General features: G+C 33.1%; 1 protein-coding gene across 8 annotated transcripts in view; it reads right to left on the reverse strand.

Moving 5' to 3' along the window:
* LOC123528340 (cyclic nucleotide-gated channel rod photoreceptor subunit alpha-like) overlaps positions 1-22,911 on the reverse strand; it is a 63,355-nt gene that overhangs the window by 27,663 nt on the left and 12,781 nt on the right. For 3 of the 8 annotated variants that reach the window (XM_053519139.1, XM_053519135.1, XM_045308111.2), the window contains 2 exons: positions 13,919-14,002; positions 962-1,130 (listed from right to left, as the gene is read on the reverse strand). In XM_053519139.1, coding sequence (XP_053375114.1) covers positions 962-1,130; positions 13,919-14,002 — 253 coding nt within the window. Of the gene's footprint in view, positions 1-961; positions 1,131-4,502; positions 4,607-8,519; positions 8,644-13,918; positions 14,003-22,911 lie in introns of those variants that run through there. The other 5 variants (XM_045308114.2, XM_045308087.2, XM_045308115.2 and 2 more) reach the window with 3 other exon arrangements.

Genomic DNA, 22,911 nt, shown 5'->3' on the forward strand with positions numbered 1-22,911 from the left:
TAATCTTGCGATGTTTTATCCGAGCATATTTAACACTTTCATTATTGTTAATCTTCAAAAGTAAAAGCACTATATATTCTATAATTTGCCACCTTTTGCCGCGCGTATAACTATTATTTTTCAAATTAAAGCACATGCAGCTATAAGACATTGAAATAAAGATAACAGTACAATTCATAAGTTCGAAATGCTTGTGCATGCTTTGAAAGCGTTCACTTAAAAGAATGGACATCTCTCCTCAATTTCCTATTAGAATACGTATTTTTTCTCAGGAAGTAAATCGGTAAATGACCCAAGCATGTTTATTATTCTAAATAAAATTGGAAATGATAGAATTGTGTTTATTGAAAATGTGCCATAAAAAGCCTGCTTGATAATGTATCTGCAATATATGTGAGTTAAAAGACATTTTCAATCTGCGATGACTAAATGAACTAGTGTAAAGAACCTTTTAAATTGGGAGATCTAAGAAAAAAATCTAGATGATTAACATGGTTTCGTCTTGACATGTAATGAAAATGGAGCCGGGAATATACATAGCACAAATGAAGATCAAATTGACAGACCGAATATTATCCTGTCTCGATCGGAAGAAAATAAGTCCTTTCGATAAATTTACCGAGAAAAAGCGGATTTTAAACTAAGTAACATTTACGTTTGTTCGTATGACAGTTCACTAGAAGGCCTGCTTACCAATGGTCAAAACTACTGGCCGAGCTCACAAGGACCGAGTAAAATTTGACTATTTAGTAAGTGTTTTATTACATGACATTAAGAATAGATAAACATATTTTTCTTTACGTTTTCACTTTTTGCCCATTTAAGCTAAATGTTGACTTAAAAGTTAATCAAAAGCAACAACTATCGACCAGCGACTTCTATAACGATACACGTAATACATTTAAACATAGCAACATGCAGGTAATGTAACCACGCTATATGACACATAGTTTTCACATACCCTAGCCTGATTTGAGCGTCGTATGCCCATTTCCCATTCTGGAGGGTCTTCTTCGCTCTCTATGTCATCATCTACTTGACCAAAGCCAGACGGTCCGTCATCATCCTCGTCTTTGTCGTCGCCGTCGGCATTCTCTTCTGGAATTCTGCGGTCAAAGTTGTCGGTATTTCTGAAATAAGAATATAAAATTCAAAGCTGAGTTTACATGAAAAGCCGTATGGTGATATACATATTCATCAAGGCTTAAATTCTCTAAAGACTCGTAATGAAAAGCAAACAATATTTGATTAGTCGTTATTTTCTTTTACATTCATTGCACAATGTTTCTAAGAATATTTTGTAGCTGTTCGATGTTAAGAATACAAAATGTTACAAAATCATACCTATGATGAATACAAAAAGACATTTTAGAGTTCTTAAGGTCTTTTTTTCTTAATGATACTGTTTCCTGAATTTTGGTTTCGTTTTATGATTATTCGTATTTTTAAACATGAATAAAATGATGCTGAGCCATAGGTATTTCAGACATTGTTCAGAGTATTAAAAATTAAATGTTATCAAAATCCAACGTTATAAATCTGAACTTTGACACCAGTCTCAGACCTGTTTGCTTGCCAGTTTCTGGGCACAGGTTTAGAGGTTAAATCGCAAGCTTGCAATCTATTATTGGGCTCCAAACTAAGTATTAAAAAACTTTCAAAATTAGACTTCACAAAGAAAAATATTTTGAACTCACAAATTTCCACAAAAGTGAGAAACGTTTATTTCCAATTTTTCACCCATTTCCAATAAAGACACTGCGACAACTATGTATTATTATATATTTTATAATACCTCCAGTAAAATCACTTCGATGTAACATATGTTTCTGACAACCGATTAAGAGATTTTCATGTAAGTGACAAGTAATACGTATGAAGTACGTGTATGTATTCAATAACTCTTTCGAGTACATTTACGACATTTATGAAAAAAATGGTATTGAAAATCACACTAAGCCTTTGCAATAAACCCAGAGATGATTTTAGTAATAATGCATTATTTCTGTATAGTAATGACTTACACCCAATAAATCATTGTCAACTAATACAAAAAGCTTAACGTAGCTCTTCATCTTCAAATTTACAACACATTTCACTTTAGCTCTCAAGCTTCGATAAGAATTATAATGAACATATAAGCCGTGCCATGAGAAAACTAACATAGTGGGTGTGCGACCAGCATGGATCCAGACCAGCCTGCGCATCCGCGCAGTCTGGTCAGGATCCATGCTGTTCGCTTTTAAAGCCTACTGCAATTAGAGAAACCATTAGCGAACAGCATGGATCCTGACAAGACTGCGCGGATGCGCAGGCTGGTCTGGGTCCATGCTGGTCGCAAACCCACTATGTTGATTTTCTCATGGCACGGCTCATATAAGCCACTGCTTCTCAAGACGTAGACTTAATCTGACATATGTTCAGGTTTTGATTTCTCTATTTTCACAGTTAAAGAAGGCAGAAATATTTTGTTGCAGCCCAGAAAGTTAATACCAATTAGTGAAGTGGTAATATGCTATTTTACAAAATAATAAAGAAATTTGTTTAACCCTTATCATGCTGGACACAATTGATTCTGCCTTTGCGACCAGTGTAGATCATGATCAGCCTGCACATCCGTTCAGTCTGATCATGATCTGCACTGTTCGCCATTCAGTCATAATCTTTCTGGTAGGCACCCATTTTCACAGTTAATGGTACTGACCAAATTGAAAGATGGGCAAGTTCATTATAGAAATTTAGCAAGGTAAGGGTTAAAAACCATTATGAAGCTCCGATTTATATTCGTTAAAAAGATGCATATTTCGTTAAGTATCCATAATTGCAATGAAAATGATAAATCAATATAATTATCCTTCAAATTCACCTCAGTTCTCCCAAGGGTCATTAATCTGTAAATAATTAACAAATGTAAGGGGCACAATGTCATCATGACTTTCTTTAAGTAAATAGCCACTTAGACTATAAACACTTGATAAATGTATACATGATAAATATATATAATGTTTTTGCAAGATCGTTTTATTAAATTAAACAAGCTTTTGAATATATTCAATATGTAGTTTACGCTCAATTTCTATCAAAAGGCCATTTGATACAACCTCTTTTCACTGACTAGTCGTAAAACCGTGTTATTTCAACAAAAGTATTTTTGTTTGAATACAAATAATTGGTCAGCGACATTTTCATGGAACTACAATATAATCGTCATTTTGAAGTTAATGAAATCAGCACATGGTTTGATTTTCTGCAATTTTTTTACACACTGACGATTTATGGTTTTAAAAGAAATTATTTTTTTACTTTAAGAATAATTTATTTTTAAATTTAAAAGTTCTCAAATAGAATGCAACCTATTTACATGAAAGGAAAGAAACTCAATATTTAAGAAGAGTGTAAAAGCATAAGCAACTGTGTTTTAAACATGTATGTACTTTTGTAAACATGTTCTTTCTCGCTGACACTTTCGTTACATTTATCAAAGTTCTTGATCTGTAATAGTGTTTCTTTTTACGTCTTCGCTACCCACATACACTTTAAAACACTTTATTAAAGCACATGATATGGCTTTATTTCTTTTAGAAAATGTCATGTGTCAAGAATATTTATAGAAATAATTGATTATACGGCTAGCCTCAGGTGGCGTGTAAACTCAAATAAGAATGCGAAACACCATTAAATAAAAGGATGTTTTGTTATTTGTTGAACTGTACTTGCTTTTTTTGCTGTTGAATGTGTAGAGTTTTTATAAACAGTTTCCAATATATTCGAAGCTAAGATAAGTTTTAAATCACACTAAAATTTGTTCTTAAACTACGTTTATCCTACTTAAATAGTGAGGTTCAAACTGTAACTAGACATTATTCACAACTACAGCATTTGTTGAAAAATCATACAAGATGTATGCGGGCTCTTGTACAATAAACATATATATTTTCAGTTATATCTGCATTCAAAAGTATTATGCAAAGTGGCTATTATTTTTAAAATAGCAAATAGCAATAAAAGCCTTTTTATTCGAATTTTCATTTAGCTATCTACTAATTTGGACAAGATAAAGCACTTTATAAGCATTATACATAAAAGTCAAACCTCTTTCGCTCGTTATATTTTCTACAAAGAAAGAAATTAATCCTAGACATTTTAATCCAGGCAATGCTTTATGTCCAAATGTTCTCTTATTTTAGTATGTATGTTTTAATCTACCGCCGATTCTCATCCCGAAAAGCAATCAGAAGACAGCAGCAGCAGACGAGAAAGTAAGTATCTATAAATCAATACCATTTCATTCATCATGTTCCAAATAAAAGAAATGCTTTACTAAATTCTTAATAATGCAAATCAGTCTATATTCAGACAAAGTGATAAATGAATAACAAGGAAATGCTTTATTCATCAATCGGAAGTCTTGTATCTGGCATTGAGTAATAAAATAACCATTGCTCAGACAAAACGATGCAGTTTACTAGTTATAATTATCAGCTGACAATATATTCACTTACATAAAATAGAAAAAGTGGTAACTCCACAGGTCGCTCAACCAGACAAAAAACGAAAATGTTCCAGGCCCGGGTTGACTGAGACTGTTCATGGACGGGAGTGGAAATGCAAGCTACCGTCCACGCCCTCTAGCCCCGGGTTGAACAGAACTCAACGTTTACACATGCTACAACTACAAAAATAATTTAGAGACATCCGCAGATATATTCATACCGCGGTGCACATGGAACCTTCAATGATACACTAGCGTGTAATTCTATGAAAAGCGACGTATGGTCCCAAGTTAAAATAATGGCATGTATAAATATTGCTCTATGAGGTACATAGATTATCGTCCGTTGGACCGATTTCAAAAAGTCAGATTATATACAATTTCATAATTAGTAACTATTATGTGAAGTTGGACAATGTTTATCATTGTTTATTGAAAATGTGCATCGGCGGAGTATTTCTATATTATTTTTTCCTATTCTTCAAATGAACATTACTTGAACTCGAACTATTGGCAAAGTCGCGTAGTTACTTAAGGAAGCTTAAAACAGCATGTACTCCTTCCCGAAACATTTCATCTTCAATAATACTGAAACATAATGATATTTTGGTATCATAACATACTCTGTATAGCATATAGCATATCGTTTGAAAATACGTGGTATTGACTTGTGGAAGAATCATAAAATCTCGTTGAAATATTTATTATTGAGACTCCTAACGGTGTGGAAATGGGTATTATTTAGTGTAGGGATAAGATGATGGACCGATATCAAAATCTAATGCACCTGTAACATTAAATATTGGCCCCGTTGAAAGCTGACACCACTGATCAAAATTTAATGCTGAAATGTTGGCGGGGTCAATTCTCAACGTTGAAAAAGGACCTTTTGATCAAAATTTAATGTTGAAATGTTGACGGGGTCGATTCTCAACGTTGAAAAAGGACCTTTTGATCAAACTTTAATGTTGAAATGTTGACGGGGTCAATTCTCAACGTTGAAAAAGGACCCAAGGGGTCTATTTTCAACGGGGTGAGTATTTAATGTTACATGCAATCCAAATCATATTTCCACAGCAAATCCTCTATGTCGGTGTAGGGTTTCACATGTAACATACCGTCTTGAAACACAGTAGTCCCTCTTAGGAGATATTCACGCTAGTTTCATTAGCTGCGCATCCAGCACACTCTGTTGGAAAAGATGGAAAGGAATCCTACTGCCCTTAATTCTAAACATTGACATATATTTTAATAATACAGAAATCATGTGTCAAGTATAAGAGGGGATAAAAATCTGGCGCTTACCTGCGACAAAGTTTAAACTTGTATAACTATTAAGAATAAAATGAAATAAAAAGTTGTGTCACGAAACATATTTTAACTAGTTTCAAACTTAACTTTAGTCGTAGTCTGTGTCAAAATATGGCGACCACCTTCGTTGAAAGTACAACAGGTATTTTAGATCACAACAATACTTTTATCAGCATGAATGATGTTGACCTTTTGATCAAACAGCTTAATCCTTTTGACAGCATGGATGATGTTGCACTTCTACTCCTGTTAAAAGTACCTTGACAGGTAACTGCGAATTTACTTAGCTTGTGAAACTGAATTTAAACCCTCAATTTGATACACAAATTTCGTATAGTTTTTACCTGCAGAAGTGTGTTTTGAAATTTAATGAGATCTAAATCCATCATATCTTTAGAAATATTGATATCTAAAATTATTCAGGACAAGAAAGTTTTCGAACGCTTTGCACGAGAATATGGATCAAGAGGTTGTGTGTTCGAGTTTTGAAAGAAGCGCGAGTTCCTCTTAAAGATTTAGCAGAAGGCATTATTTCTGAAGTTGCTATTCCTAAACGACTTGTTCAAAATATAAAACACTAGTTGAATGACTTGTCGATCAATTGTCAACACTGTTCACCCGAGTTCTGAAGTGTTATATTACATGACACTAGAACTAAATTTCAAAGCTTTTCCCCCAACTTTAAACTTTGACCCTGCAACCTGTATTGTACTACTGACCAGTAAATAGCACAAACACTTGACCGGCGATTTATATAAGGAGTTACGTAATATACAGAATGGTGCCGTTACCGTAACAGAAACATTGAACAACGCCAGCGAAAGAGTGGTGAAAACAATGGTACTTTTTAAACAAAGACAAACAAAATAGTAAAAAATCCCGAGTCTGAATTCCAATAAAACTGGGAAACTATATAAGTGTATTTTTATAGACCCACTCAGAGAAAAATATTGTTTATAATATATGAGATAACTGATGTTAAAGATCACGTTGACAGTTTCTAGCATGTGCTACACATATAAGATATACAAATGACATTGGAAACTCAACTGTCGATTTTATTATTTTTTAGTTAAGATATTTCAGATAACAAAATTAAAACTAATCTCTTCTGACTCCATCTGTAACCAAAACCTCACAAAACGTCTAGATATTTAGCATCACGTTTCTTTCCTCCAGGCAAATTCGTACACAATAAAAAAACAACAATTTTCCTTTTCTGAATTTTAGATGTCTAAAAATGTTGCCATAATCATTCATTTGTGTTCATAGATTAAGAATGAATTTTATCTCCTAACGATTGCGGATCAAACACCTGCTAGTTCCAAAGCTAATTAATTAATTCTTTATAATCTCCAAGAATGCACTGCAGGAAAGTCAATATAGGATCTGGCGGTCAAGAGTGTACACCCTCTGCCTAAACATGGAAATGTAAGCATACAATAGTTCACAGACTAAAACTGACTGAATGATAATAGTAAAAGTATTAAATCAGCAGCATAAAACTTACTATTTACACATTATATTATCAAAATATTGGCTTATCACACACTATATGACAGACACTCGGCTCAACTTAAACATGTTATTATTTGATATATATCTGTTTCGTTCAACTGATAATTATTAAACAAGAGCTGTCACTGTTAGTGACAAATGCCCCCGAAACGTGCCCAAGAATGCCACAGTTGTCTGCGCAAAATATGTCAGAATAGCTTAGGTATGAATCATTTTGTGACTTTGACCTTGACCTGAGAGGCCCAGGTCATAAGCGCACACCTTCAAATTATTGTCAAAGTTATGGACCAGACAAGAAAAACAAAAACATGTTAATCTTTGACTTCTAAGTGTGACCTTGACCTTGGAGCTAGGGGTCTGTGTCTTGCGCATGACATGTTATCTCATTATAGAGAACATTTATTCCAAGTAATATCCCTTCATCGATGGCAGAGTTATGGATCGGACAAGAAACAAACTATATTAACCTTTAACCTCTACGTGTGACCTTGACCTTCGAGCTAGGGGTCTGGATCTTGGGCATTACACATTGTCTCATTATGGGGAACATTTATGCCAAGTAATTTCAAAATCCCTTGATGAATGGCAGAGTAATGAACCAGACACCTGTTATCCTTTGACTTCTAAGTGTGACCTTGACCTTGGAGCTAGGAGTCTGGGTCTTGCGCATGACACATCAACTCATTATGGTAAACATTTATGCCAAGTTCTTTCAAAATCCCTTAATGGGTGGCAGAGTTATGGACCGGACACGAAACAGACCCTGGTAACCTTTGACCTCTTAAGTGTGACCTTGACCTTGGAGCTAGGGGTCTGGGTCTTGCGTCATCTCATTATGCTGAACATTTATGCCAAGTTATATAAAAATCCTTTATGGGTTGCAGAGTTACAGCCCGGACAAGAATTTACGGACGTACGGACGGACAGTGCGATTTTAATATGCCCACTTTCTGGGACATAAAAAGAACAATTACAGAGTCTGTAATTACAAACACACATTAAATGTATTTTTCTTTAAATTATTTCGGACTTTTTTTGCATTGTTAATATTCAAAGGCATTAATGCAAGACGTTCTTATTATAATATGAAAATGTGTTTTTAAGATGGTTTGTGTTAGATTTTGCACATAATGCAATGTCGTTATTTGAGTTTGCGATAGGTATCTATTCTGAAATATATATAACTAACTGTACTCACATACTTCCATTGCGTGTGGCGCTCAAACGAAATAACGAAATAGCCGACATCCCTTAAATCCCGGTGCCGCTTTATCTATGAGAAAATGTTTCCTTATTCTACTATATATTGCACATCCTACAATTCATATATTGAAGGAAATTAATACATTATCTATCCATGCAACACCTGTTTCTCCTAGTCGGCCACTGTATGTATATTAGGAAATAAACCATGAGTAACGTAACACAATTTCTCATACTTGTAAACTAGATATATCTGTACTCATATATATATATATATATATATATATATATATATATATATATATATATATATAACCTCACATATTGACAAAAAGATTATGTATATTAAGTCAATGTCATTTTTCATCATTTACCAATACATGTAGCCGTAGCTACGTATATATTGATCAATGTAATTCCGATTTCAGTAAACGAATTTATTGTAAAATAATCGCAAAGAATAAACTGCTAAAAGTGCTTCCAGCCATCCTCAATAACTTGTGATTTCACTACCGTTGTACTGTCTCCAACCGATTTATCACGTTTAACTCGTTCACGCCCAGTTGTTGATTTACTATTTGTAACAAAGCAAATCAAACAAATCGCGGCAGCGTTGATGTTGTCAGTTTGTTTTCAAATGCGTAAAATATCATTTAATGCAACATCAGATTTTTTAAATCCATTACTTTAAAAGAAATCCTCTTAATAGAACTATTCCTTTTTTTATTTGTGTCTAGAAAGCAAATAATCCAAAGTTGACTGAAATATGTCGGATAAAAGCAGACATTCTTTAAATTACAGATGACATAGGATATAAATTACAAAGCCCTTACACACGTTGTTTTAATTAAAAGAACCAGTAATAATACGTAATATAAGGTAATACATATCATTGTAAAAAGTTTATGAAACATATATAACAATTTATAGTTACTAATATTCAACCCTTGTAGCTGTCAGTTATTTTGGTGGGTTGAGAAAAAAAAAATACACCGACACAATTCTTTTTTTGCACATCCAATTCAACTTGTTTGAATCCTCCAGTCGCCTAGAAATGGCCATGATGACGACCCTCGCTACAAATGGTGCGGCTACAAATGACAACTTAGTCAGTGGCCAAAACTCATATAAATAAAGACAATAAGGTACAGTGGGGTAATAGTTATATATACCATTAAAGTTCATGTTAGTGATACATAAACATACCTGTTACTTCATTAAATATTTGCGTGTCTTTTAAATCAAATGTAATCTAAAACGAAATGAAATTACAACTATCATATTCTCGTATATTGTGCTGCGAAAAAAATGTAAACATAGTACGGTATCTCTTGTTCTAAGGAACAGGTTACCTTTCTGATTTTCTAAAACCGAAGCTGTAAATAATCAGTATATGTAGATCTATTTGCTTTAGTTAGTATCCAATAAAACATACTTCAATGTACCGTCATGAATTAAATTCAAATGATTTTCTAAACAGCTTTACAGAAATGAACATTTTTGCACACGCGACACTATAAAATAAGCATGGGAACTTTCAGGTATTTCTTCGTGTACACACGCAATGCATTTTTGAAGATGGGTTTTAAAAATACTGATAAAGCAATAAAGAAGGCTAAAATGACCAAAAGGTAACGATTGGAACAATATTGAAAGATCTTCCTATATAGAAGCTTCACAGCCAATTTTGTGAAAAGTGGTCATGTAGTTTCAATGAATTTGAATATTACCAACAGACAACAAACAATGATCGCCGTAGACGGAACTATCACAACAGCTCATACGTGAGCCGTCTTCTCAGATCCTCCACAAAATCACCCGAAAATCCCTATATTTCCATTTACAAACAATAAAAATGTAATGCAAAAATCCGCATACATACATGTCAAGAGCCTTTATCATTGTTTTATTGATGAGATGAATAGGCTTATAATATCACCAATTTATCGACTCTAGTAATTGATCACTTAATAGAACAGCATGTAGAAACTGAAGCAACTAACAGTAGGGATAATCCTGTGAACACTTGCGCACACATATGCCGATGTATAAGCAAATGATTTGATGTAAACACTCTGTTTTGCCTCGAAGTTCTTAATATAATAGAACATAAAACAATTATTTGATACATTCTCATAGTAACAAATAACATGCTTAATGCCAAACTTTGATCGCTCAAATGTTAAGCAATACTTCGGTGTAACAACTGTGAAAATGAAGTATTTATGAGTTAATTGTTTGATGTAACTGTAACTATAGTCATTAGAATGCTTTCAAGAATGATGTTGAATCTTTTTTTCACTCGTATAGTGCATGTTCTTTTAACTATTTGCTACAGATTTAGGACTTTTGCAAGGCAGACAATCTAGAATGCATTAACACAAATTTGGCATTTTATTTAAGGTGTATTTGTTTGGCTTTAAATCTTACACAATATTTGTTAAAATTGTAGTTATTACACACGTATTCGAGTGTTATCTCGAACATCTCGTATTAAAACATATACTAACCTAACAAACTTCATCATCAGAAATGAAAGAAACCTAAATATGACTAAATGCATTGTACCAGTGTATCAAATGCACTAACAGTTTTCTATTGCTTTCACTGCATTCTTTATATATATTGCCACATGACACTAGATTCATATACCTTTCTATCAGATCCACAAGTTTCATGTTATACATGTTAAACATGTACTCATACCATTATATGAAATGAATATAAACATACCGCGGATTTAATTAAATATTTCCGTGTCTATCTATCATGAAATGACAAATGACACCAGAACTAACATATGTTTGTGTATATTGTCTTGATGAGACTACATAAAGTATACGTTTTCTTCTTTTATTTCTGATGCCTAGTATAACAGAACATCATATTGTCCTCATATAGTTTCAAATCAAATAGATCCGGTGTCAAAATATATCGTGTCGAAATTTGGCTGTCGGTCTTATCTTAAACAAATTCGTCTCAATCCATAACTTTTTTGTTGTAATTGTACATGCAGAATACTAGTAAAAGTGAACCATTAAAATATTTTGATTTCGGTGATGAAATAAAAATCTTTTTGTTCGAGTTTCAAAGTTGTTATTAATACGTATTACACACATATATGTATTACACTGTATATCTAATGTTTATGGGAGCTACTTGGTTGTATCAACCAAAGAAATTACATCGCAAGGAACAAATTAAAGTACAATTTACTTTATCTTCGAAAATTGAAATCTACGAATTTGTATTACAAAGTAATAGCTGTTTTTGGGAGAAAAAAAAGATATTCCATGCCCAAGAAATTTAATGTAAATGAAATTAAATGATTCAATGGTAACTATGTTAAGCCCGTTTCTAATATTGTGGTCAATAATGAGTTAGCCTCGTACATTTTATTGTATTTAAATACTTGGAAAATTCGGATTTAACTGAGCCTTTTATTCTAAATTTTATCGAAACAACCCGAAATAATTCGAAATATATTGAGCTGCGTATTTTGTGTCTATATTAAGGTTATTTAAAACATTTATGTATTAAACACCCACTGTATTCAATACAAGGTGCTTAAATAATTATACAATTCTCAAAAAATGCTCGAGATACTCACAACGAAGTTATTTAGTCTTAATTGCACCCGTAGCCTTAAATAGAGAAACTCTGTCAGTTGCTCGTCGGGTTGTTTTGTCAATGAAATCTCAACTTTGAGATATTGGAAACATAGCTGAAAGTCGAAATTCAGGTCCAATTAACTAACATTTCTCTATTCACTATATGATTTAGCATTACTCTTTAAATGATGTAAAGTTATTACACACGTATTCGAGTGTTTTCTCGAACATCTCGTATGAAAACATATACTAACCTAACAAACTTCATCATCAAAAATGAAAGAAACCTAAATAGGACTAAAAACAATTGTTTTTTCCAAAGCTTTTCGCGCCTTTTCTGTTTATTACAAAACATTGTACCAGTGTATCAAATGCACTAACAGTTTTCTATTGCTTTCACTACATTCTTTATATATATTGCCACATGACATTAGATTCATATACCTTTCTATCAGCTCCACAAGTTTCATGTTATACATGTTAAACATGTACTCATACCATTATATGAAATGAATATAAACATACCGCGGATTTAATTAAATATTTCCGGATCTATCTATTATGAGAAATCTGACAAGAAATGACAAATGACACCAGAACTAACATATGTTTGTGTATATTGTCTTGATGAGACTACATAAAGTATACGTTTTCTTCTTTTATTTCTGATGCCTAGTATAACAGAACATCATATTGTCCTCATATAACTTTAAATCAATTAGATCCGGTGTCAAAATATATTGTGTGGAAATTTGGCTGTCGGTCTTATCTTAAACAAATTCGTCTCAATTCATAACTTTTTTGTTGTAATTGTACATGCAGCATACTTATAAAAGTGAACCATTAAAATGTTTTGATTTCGATGATGAAATAAAATCTTTTTGTTAGAGTTTCAACGTTGTTATTAATATGTATTACGCATATATATGTATTACACTGTATATCTAATGTTTATGGGAGCTACTTGGTTGTATCAGCCAAAGAAATAACATCGCAACGAACAAATTAAAGTACAATTTACTTTATCTTCGAAAGTTGAAATCTACGAATTTGTATTACAAAGGAATAGCTGTTTTTGGGAGAGAAAAAAAGATATTCCATGCCCAAGAAATTTAATGTAAATGAAATCAAATGATTCAATGGTAACTATGTTAAGCCTGTTTCTAATATTGTGGTCAATAATGAGTTAGCCTCGTACACTTTTATTGTATTTAAATACTTGGAAAATTCGGATTTAACTGAGCCTTTTGTTCTAAATTTTATCGAAACAACACGAAATAATTCGAAATATATTGAGCTGCGTATTTTGTGTCTATATTAAGGTTATTTAAAACATTTATGTATTAAACTCCCACTGTATTCAATACCAGGTGCTTAAATAATTATACAATTCTCAAAAAATGCTTGAGATACACATACCGAAGTTATTTTGTCTTAAATGCACCCGTAGCCTTAAATAGAGAAACTCTGTCAGTTGCTCGTCGGGTTGTTTTGTCAATGAAATCTCAACTTTGAGATATTGGAAACATAGCTGAAAGTCGAAATTCGGGTCTAATTAACTAACATTTCTCTATTCACTATATCATTTAGCATTACTCTATAAATGATTCTGATATTGCCCCATGCAAAGCTTCTAGGCATTGTGCGGATAACAAGATATGACAGTACCATTGTGTAGAATCAGTAGTCCCTGTATCATTTTAGTTTCATTTTGTTTAAGAATCAGCTGGTATCATACTATTTTGAAGCACAATATAATTTCAAACTAGCATTTTGTACTCACATATTTCCTTTGCGTTTTGCCCTAAAATGGAGTAACGAAGCAGCCGGCATCCCTGCAAATATTGATGTTTGAGTAACACGCTTCCTAAAACAAAATTTTACGATTACTTGTAACACTTCCTAAACTCCATGTATAGCAGAACACTTTCACGTCTTCCTTTGAAACATCTGCTTCCCCCAGTAAGTCATTGATTTGGCGTATTAGAAAGACTAACCATGTATAATTGTAAACCTATTTCACAGATCAGTTCACTAATTATATCTGCACCATTACTAGCCATTTCACATTATATACCAATACATGTTGCCATATACCGATATATGTTGCCATTTCCATGTTTACCTGATCAGTGCAATTCCAATCTTAAGTGTAAAACATACTGCGCTGAATAAACAGACTGAAAATTCACCAAGCGAGCTTTAATTGCCTGTGATTTTACAACTTTTATTGATATTTCTAACAGATGCATCTCTAACACATCCACACCCAACTATTTATTCTCAAAAACAAAGTGCGAAAATATTTATTCGTCTTTAATATATGAAATTATACTACTGATGTCCCTCGCTATTTTTGAACTCATGCGTGTTGTTAAATAATCCCGGAAATTTCGAAATGCGTAAAGCATCAATAAATGCGACATCGGTGTTATTATATCCAGATATTCAGAATTACATTTTTTTCTTTCAGGAATTTGAATTTATGATCCCTTAATGTTTTTAATTTTAGCTCTCACACAAACTTCTTTTGTTCCTTTCCTCTAGAAACTAAGTACCCCAGTATTGGCTGAACATGTCTGACTGACAAGTTAAGACTTTTATTAAAGTTATATATAGTAACAATATATATAGTTACTATTTGCTAAAGGGTAAAATGTAGGTGCAAGTTATTTTTCAGACAAACTCACCACATCGGTATAAAAACGAATACTGGCCTAGCACAATTCAATTTCAGAAACATAATGGACGGTACAAGCGGTACATAAACATATTGTACGGTTAATTAAATAGTTCAGTGGAAAATTAAAATGAAATGAAATTTGAAATATTTCATACTTGTATAAATTAAAAGAAAGAACCTCTTCTTGCAGAAGAAATAATCTTCAGAATATGATTCATATTTGTTTTCAAAGAAAGAAATACATTTCAGAAGAATAAAATTGCTTTTTGAAAATTTGTAGTTCATTTTTATGAAGATATATCACTAAATAAATTTGATTTTAAATAGTTTCTCGACAGCTGCAAATAAATTGTAGCCATGTATACTTATTTCATGTAAATATAGTGACGCTGTAAAATGAGTAACCTGTTGCACGATATAACGAAATAGTCTTTAATGTATGTTTCTCTAAAACCAAATACGTCTCTTGGCTAAGGATAAGAGACAATATTAAAACAGTCTACAATTTAGTAAAATTTAGTTAAAGAATAAAAATTTAAAAACTCAGTTTAGATTATTGAATAATACTTTGATGAAACAACATTTCTTTTAAAACGTTCGTGAACAAAAAGGTTTAATATTACCGCTCCCCAAAGTTATCCAATTCATTATGTTGCCTATACATGTAAAAAATTAGAAAACGACTAACGACCAGCCTCTACCGGAAAATTGGGATATATTATTACATCTGGGAATAAATGTGTCTGGAAACACAAGATAATTTGGTTATTTGTCTTTCGAAGAAAAAAACAAACATGTTCCTTAATCTGAAAATCAATGTGTGTTGTTTGTCGCCGTTATATTGTTCGAGTATCACATATTATGAAAATAAGTTAGGGGTGTAAAGAAGTTTCATTCCAGTTAATCAGACAGATATATCATTTTATTGTTGTTCAAGATCAGTTAATATACGACATTCTGTTAAAGTCTGTACGCTTTTTCGCATAACGTTTTAAAAGTGTCAATTTTCACAAAACATTACCTAGTGAGGTTGGGCCGTTTGAGTTTGCATTGCATGTTCATTTATGAAAGATTCGACTAAATTGTCAGTGTTAAATCAACGAATAAAGTGGAGCTTGCTTATTTTTTAAAAGGTGATCTTTTCTTAATTCAGTGCAGCGTTTATTCCAATAAGAACATTGTACACTGGCCAAATGTCTTTATCAGCAATAAGTCGACACATCAGTGTATTTCATGACTGAAGTTAGTTTCCACGTTTTTACTTACTATGCTGCATTTTTACTCCCAGTAAAAACGCTGTATCCTAACACCTTTCATAATGACAGCTTTATAAAGTGATTGTCAACCTTACTAATTTCACTATCCATAAGCAACGGCTATATTTAAAGAAATTAGACAATTATTATTTTTTCTTCTATAGTTATTTTAGTAATATCAGACGCTGTTTGATTACGTCTGTTCAATGTTCAATACCACACGCCCTCCCTAGCACCGCCTGTAGTGTATTCTATACTCCATATTTTATTGAAATAAGCTGAATTCTGTTATACAGAAACATGACACAAAAGGATAAGAAAATATAACGGCATTGCGCTTTTTCTCCCTCCATAATTTCTCTGTATTACAGGTTATTTACAAAAATCATCTGTATTATATTAAAGCTATAAATTCTCGTTATGTCACCAAATGTATATTTCACATTTAAATTACTTCACTCATATACCCTGAGGGTACTTAAAAGGTTCTGTGCTACTTTTCAGTCATTTTTTCTCTCAATCAAATATAGCTGAAAGCATATTAGAAATAGAGAATATTAGGTTACTGGCTTATAAATTGAAGTTTATTAAGTAAGTCGAAGAAAATAGAATAGAAGCGTACTTTTAGCTTTTCCTAAGAAATTTGACATTATATAGAGAGTAACCTAATTGCGGTGACAGGATAATACGGCACAAGAAAGTCAAAGTTAAAAAAATATGGTAGGGTAGTGTGGGTGGGGTAATGTGGACAGTAAGGAGGAGTGGGGTAATGTGGACAGTAAGGAGGGGCGGGGTTAAGGGCTGCTGGTAATAATATGGGTTGCTGCACTTTGCACAGTGTCTCATTACCACCTATCTATATTCCAAGTTTAAAGTCAATACCTTGAATAGTTTTCAGGTTATTCTCCGTAAATGAAACGACAGACGTATTTGACTTTTACGTTGTGGCCTTAACCTTTGACTTACTGACTTGGTTTATGCGCTCTGCGTATTATCTTATTGCTACCTACCTATACATTAGTTTAAAGTCAATAACTTGAATGCTTTAAGGTATATTCCAGACATGAAATTTGACGGACAGACAGATGACGGAGATACACGGACATACGCTCCGCATAATCTGTCCGTTTTGCTGCTTCTTTCATTAGGTAATCGCATTATTGCGTATTACTGACTACCTGAAAAGAATAATAAATTTCTAATCAAAACAAATTTAAGTTTCTTTTCGATTTTACATCAGTATCATAATATTGTATGAGTAAAGCGAATAATTATAATAATTATAGTTCACGACTGCTTCCTGTGAAGATATTGGAGCAGACATATACACAATGAATTAGAGAACAACCGGCCACAGGGACTTATATGTCACCTTATTAACAGTGTAAAATTTAAACGCAAATGTAAACAAATGGACAAACTAGAGCGCTCTCTTTATACAAACACATAACTTAAACGAGAATCCATATAAAGTTCTTTTATATTGTAAGTTAATATCAAAGTATTTTACAGATACAACATAATGGCTACATAAAGGTAACAAGAGGGTCATGATGACCCTGGATCGCTCACCTGAGTAATATGAGCTACATGTTTCAAATGTCAAACTGATGATAAAATACTAAGAAAGTCAGTAGGTCAAATTCATGGTCAATGAAATTCAGTTTTACGATTTGTGCGCAAAACTGTGTATGTCATCAAAATTTCAAGGCTGTATCTTAAAAAGCAAGAAAGTAGGTCAGTAGGTCAAGGTCACAGTCAAGTGACATCATATCACTTGGGGTCATCAGGTAATTATAATTGAACAGTCTTGGAAATAGGATCAGATGATTCTTTTAAGTATTTTTCCTATATAACTCACATAATAACTAAGTGACCCCGGGGCGGGGCCTTTTAACCTCAGGGGCATAATTTGAACAATTTTGGTAGAGGACTACTAGACAATGCATCATACCAAATATCAAAAGCCTAGGTCGTATGGTTTCAGACAAGAAGATTTTTAAAGCTTTTTCCTATATAAGTCTATGTAAAACTTGGGACCCCCGGGGCGGGGCCATTTTTGACCCTAGGGGGATAATTTGAACAATCTTGTTAGAGGACCACTAGATGATGATACATACCAAATATCAAAGCCCTAGGCCATGTGGTTTTGTACAAGAAGATTTTCAAAGTTTTCCCTATATAAGTCTATATAAATCATGTGACCCCCAGGGCGTGGCCATATTTGACCCAAGTGGGATAATTTGAATAATCTTGGCAGAGGACCACTAGATGATGCTACATACCAAATATCAAAACGCTAGGCCATGTGGTTTTGTACAAGAAGATTTTCAAAGTTTTCCTTATATAAGTCTATATAAACCATGTGACCCCCGGGTCGGGGCCATATTTGACCCTTGGGGGATAATTTGAATAATTTTGGTAGAGGACCACTAGATGATGCTACACACCAGATATCAAAGCCCTAGGCCCTGTGGTTTTGGACAAGAAGATTTTTAAAGTTTTTCCTTTCGGTTGCCATGGCAACCAGAGTTCTGCATGGAATTCAATTCTTTGAACAATTTTGAAAGGGGGCCACCCATGGATCATTCCTGTGAAGTTTGGTGTAATTCTGCCCAGTGGTTTTTAAGAAGAAGACTTTTTTAGAAATTGTTGACGGACGACGGACTACGCACTACGCACTACGCACGATGGACGACGCACGACGGACATCAAGCGGTCACAATAGCTCACCTTGTCACTTCGTGACAGGTGAGCTAAAAAGCGCATATTAACTTAACATTCTGTATTTTTAAGAAAAAAAGTGTACTAATTAAACTATTCATGTTGATTCAAGTTTTACCGGGTTGTAATGAACAATATCAGTTTAAATGAAAATGATGAATGACACATGTAGTTTCAGACCTGTAAGTTTACATCACATGTATTTTACTACCATTTTAAAAAGATTGAACCAGATGTTAACGTTCTCGTATGTTAAAGCATTACCATATCGAATTTTAGGCCAACAGTACTCCTTTTTCATTAGATGCAGTCATCCAAAAAAAATCTAAAATTAGTGAAATCATCACTTATGTTTAGCCCGCAGTTCATATTAGCACTCTTGCCATCTTTTCACAAGTTTTGAGAAACTTTGAAAGAAAATGTTCCTATTATAACATCATTCATTGAAGTTTTCATGTACGTAATCTATCGGCCTACGAGTGTACTTTTTAAACACAACCGGTGTACTTAATTTCGTGACAAGTGGTCCATATTCTTTATATTTCCTAGGCATAGGAAATAGAGATCAATATAATTGCACCTTTACTAATCCTACCAGGTGTTCTGTATTACAAAAGTGGATCTATTGTGACATTTTGATACAAGCAAAACTGTATTATCTGCACTATTATTTACCTACTGGTACTTCGTTTTATTATTGGCTTGTTAAAAGTTAATTTTTTACCATATGTAAGTTGACAGAATCATAGGGACCATGTCTTGAGGGGTAAATCAAACACAAATGAATAAATCCTTAATGATTTTGTTGTGCAAAAAAGTATGATATTGTGTCTTAAACAGTTTTCATTTTCCACTCAATTGTGTAATTGCAAGGGAAGTAAACTAATAGATCTCTACTTATAAGTACTAGCCCAAGGCAAGAGTTGTCATTCTTTGTGGATCACAACTTTAAATTAAAAAATAAAACTTCTGTTATTGATATTAACAAAACTATCATAAACTTCACATTTGTGAAATCATTTTTGGTTATTTCAAGGACTTGGAAATTAATTTCTAGACTTTATTTAATGTAATTCTATCACTGAAAATTTTAAGGCCTATCTCTATATAATTTCCTTGACAAAGAATATCCGTGTAACTGTACCCAGCGTTGCCTGCTTTTGAAGTTGTACCCGCTTAATAGTGGATTTAAATAGTTTTGAGCAAATATTTCAAAATAAATGAAAATACAACAGTACGAACTGAAAATAGTTAAAATCTTGACAGCCAAGAGTTCGATCACTTACACTTCTAATTTTACTTTTGCATTAAAAGGAAAATATGATGAAAATGCATTTGTAACGGCAAAATTCCAAAGGACGTGATGTTGCAGGAATTCAATGTCTGCTAACGATTCATTTAATATCTATCATTATGACAGAGTCTATAGCACGAGGTATTACGTCTACTTTTAAAAGCGATTGTAGTTTTGTATATTGCAGATGTTTCACATGGGCATTTTCAGAAAACTTACGCAATATAATGTATTGGGTATATACAAGTAAAACAAAGAAGCAGTTAAAAATCGGTGTTTTTCTTGAAGTAGTTGCAACAATATTAAAACATTTACAGTTAATCTTAAGTTAAGCTGTTTGATTACAGTGTGATATAACCCTTAGATCAATTATAATTTTATACTCCAGAATCCTCTCGAAAACAAATTAACACAACATCCATCAGTAAATAAGATGCTGTCGGAAATATTATTGTAACTTCAATTTTGGATGCAGTTCATCCCCATGTTGTAATATGTTTACCTTGGGAGAAAATAAAGACATCTGTCTGTCTGTCTGTCCTTAACATCCCATGCTTTTTATTGTCTGCACATATTCCTTGACACATGTTAACTCTAAAACATATTCATAACAGCTTGTTTTATTATATTTAATAAATTTTAAAACTAACTGATCTTCAACTCTTTTGCCGTATACTTTATGTTTTGAGAACCATTGTACTCTCACTACCTGAAAGGCATTGTTGCTCTTGTATGTATAAAGAACTACTTTTTTATACTCATTCACTCATAACCTTTTACTTTCCATATATCCGTTACTATGTGTATATAACACAGAGATGGCAATAGTGAGGATGGTGGTAATATTAGAAGCAACAATAATAGAGGTACTTGCAACATAAGCAGTAACAGTTTGTAATGATAATGATATGCAAGGGGTAATTCGTTTAAATCGAGACACTGTCTACCCTAAGTCGTAAGGTGTGACTAAAAAAAAAGTGCAACTGTATTCTTCTGTAAGATAACTGGTCTGGACAAAATGCATTAGTTTATCAATCATAAAACAAACTACTATGCTTTGAAACAAACATTTACTCACATACATCCTTTACGTTTTGCTTTCAAACGCAGAAATGAAATAATCGGCATCCTGGTTATGAAGCAGCTACGAAATATGACAAGCACGTTTTTTACACGATATATTTAGTAGCAAGATGTATTTCCGAAGTAATATCCGTATGTAGAAGAAACACAACATGAACACTGACCGCCAGCAATTGTTTAACTATGTACATGTATATGCAATATCTGTATGTGGCGGTCATTGATTTATAGATTAAGGAAAAACTAATCATATATAAATGCAATATAATTTCATACACCAATACACTAATTATATCTGTATCAATATGACATATCGGTGAATCGATCTTAAATGAGTCGATATCATTTTGCCTCATATAACGCTCCGTGGCAAGATGTCTACATATGTACTGATCGGTGTATTCCAAACTCAACCAAAACTGCAAAAATAAACACAATTACACGCGTTTCCAGTAAATTTAACTAAGATATAATAGTATCATTAAAATGCTGTTCAGTGTGTGTGTGTGTGTGTGTGTGTGTGTGTTCGGGTTTAACGTCTTTCTCAATAATTTTTCAGTCATATGAACGACGGTGTATACTTGTAGCAGTGAGCACAATGCCCAACTTTATAGTGCTGCCTCACTGGAATATCAAAACGTAGACTCATGACATGATACCCCACCCAGTCACATTATACTGACACCGGACTGACCAGTCCTAGTACTATCCTCTTAATGCTGAATGCCAAGCGAGGAAGCTACTAGTAGCATTTTTACGTCCTTGGTATGACGCGGCCAGGTATCGAAACCTCGACCTCCCGCACTCGAAGCTAAAATGCTGTTCAGTTTCTCTTTTAAGTGTATTCACATTTATGTATGCACATTCACATCTGCGTGCACACATACGTAGGCGCACGCACACAGACTCACACACACACACGCACGCGCGTGACAAATATAATGACAAGGACAACCGTAAGCTAATTAGCGTTCTGTCCAATTCCCTTATCACATTTGCTGTATATTATTCATGTAATGACTTGAACAATTAAAATATAACAAGAGCCATGTCAGACATGGCTAATCCCCCCACCGGGCATATCATAATTGAAGGATGTGGTCCGCATCAGGGGTTTTAAGATGTGGAAGAAAGAATAAGTCAGTAGTGAGGTGGTTTACTGCTAAATTTTATTAAGTTTCATGAAGAGTATAGCTATGATGTTTTTCTATATGGCTACTGTAAAAAGAAGGAATGGAAAGCTAACAGGGAACAAGAGTGCCAGAATGTCACAATATATGCCCGTCAAAGCAAATTTCTTTACTCTAGCAGCTGTATTTGCAAATGGAATGTTAATTTGTGGTTGTTTAGTAATCATTGTAAGTCTTTTGTTTTTTAAAGTCCACAAAAAAACTCTTACTAGGTAGAGATACCTTATATATAATAAAATTAATAAAACACACCTAAAACTGGAGAGTAACATCTATGCTGTACCACAGAAAAGTGGTCTTATTTTTTCCCTAGGGTCAATTATAAAAATGTTACAATATAAGTTATTTATAGTAACAACTAAGGGAAGTTAATCTTTAAAAAAAAAAAAAAAAAAAAAAAAAAAACAAATTGCAAGTCCACACAAAAATCTTTATCAGGAAGAGACTGGTCAAAATACACCTCAAAATTGGATTTAGCATGTTTGTTGTACTACAGAAAAATGGTCTCGCCTTTTCCCTACGACTAGTAATGAAAAAGTTACAATA

Source organism: Mercenaria mercenaria, chromosome 1 (genome assembly GCF_021730395.1).
Source record: "Mercenaria mercenaria strain notata chromosome 1, MADL_Memer_1, whole genome shotgun sequence".
NCBI lineage: Eukaryota > Metazoa > Mollusca > Bivalvia > Venerida > Veneridae > Mercenaria > Mercenaria mercenaria.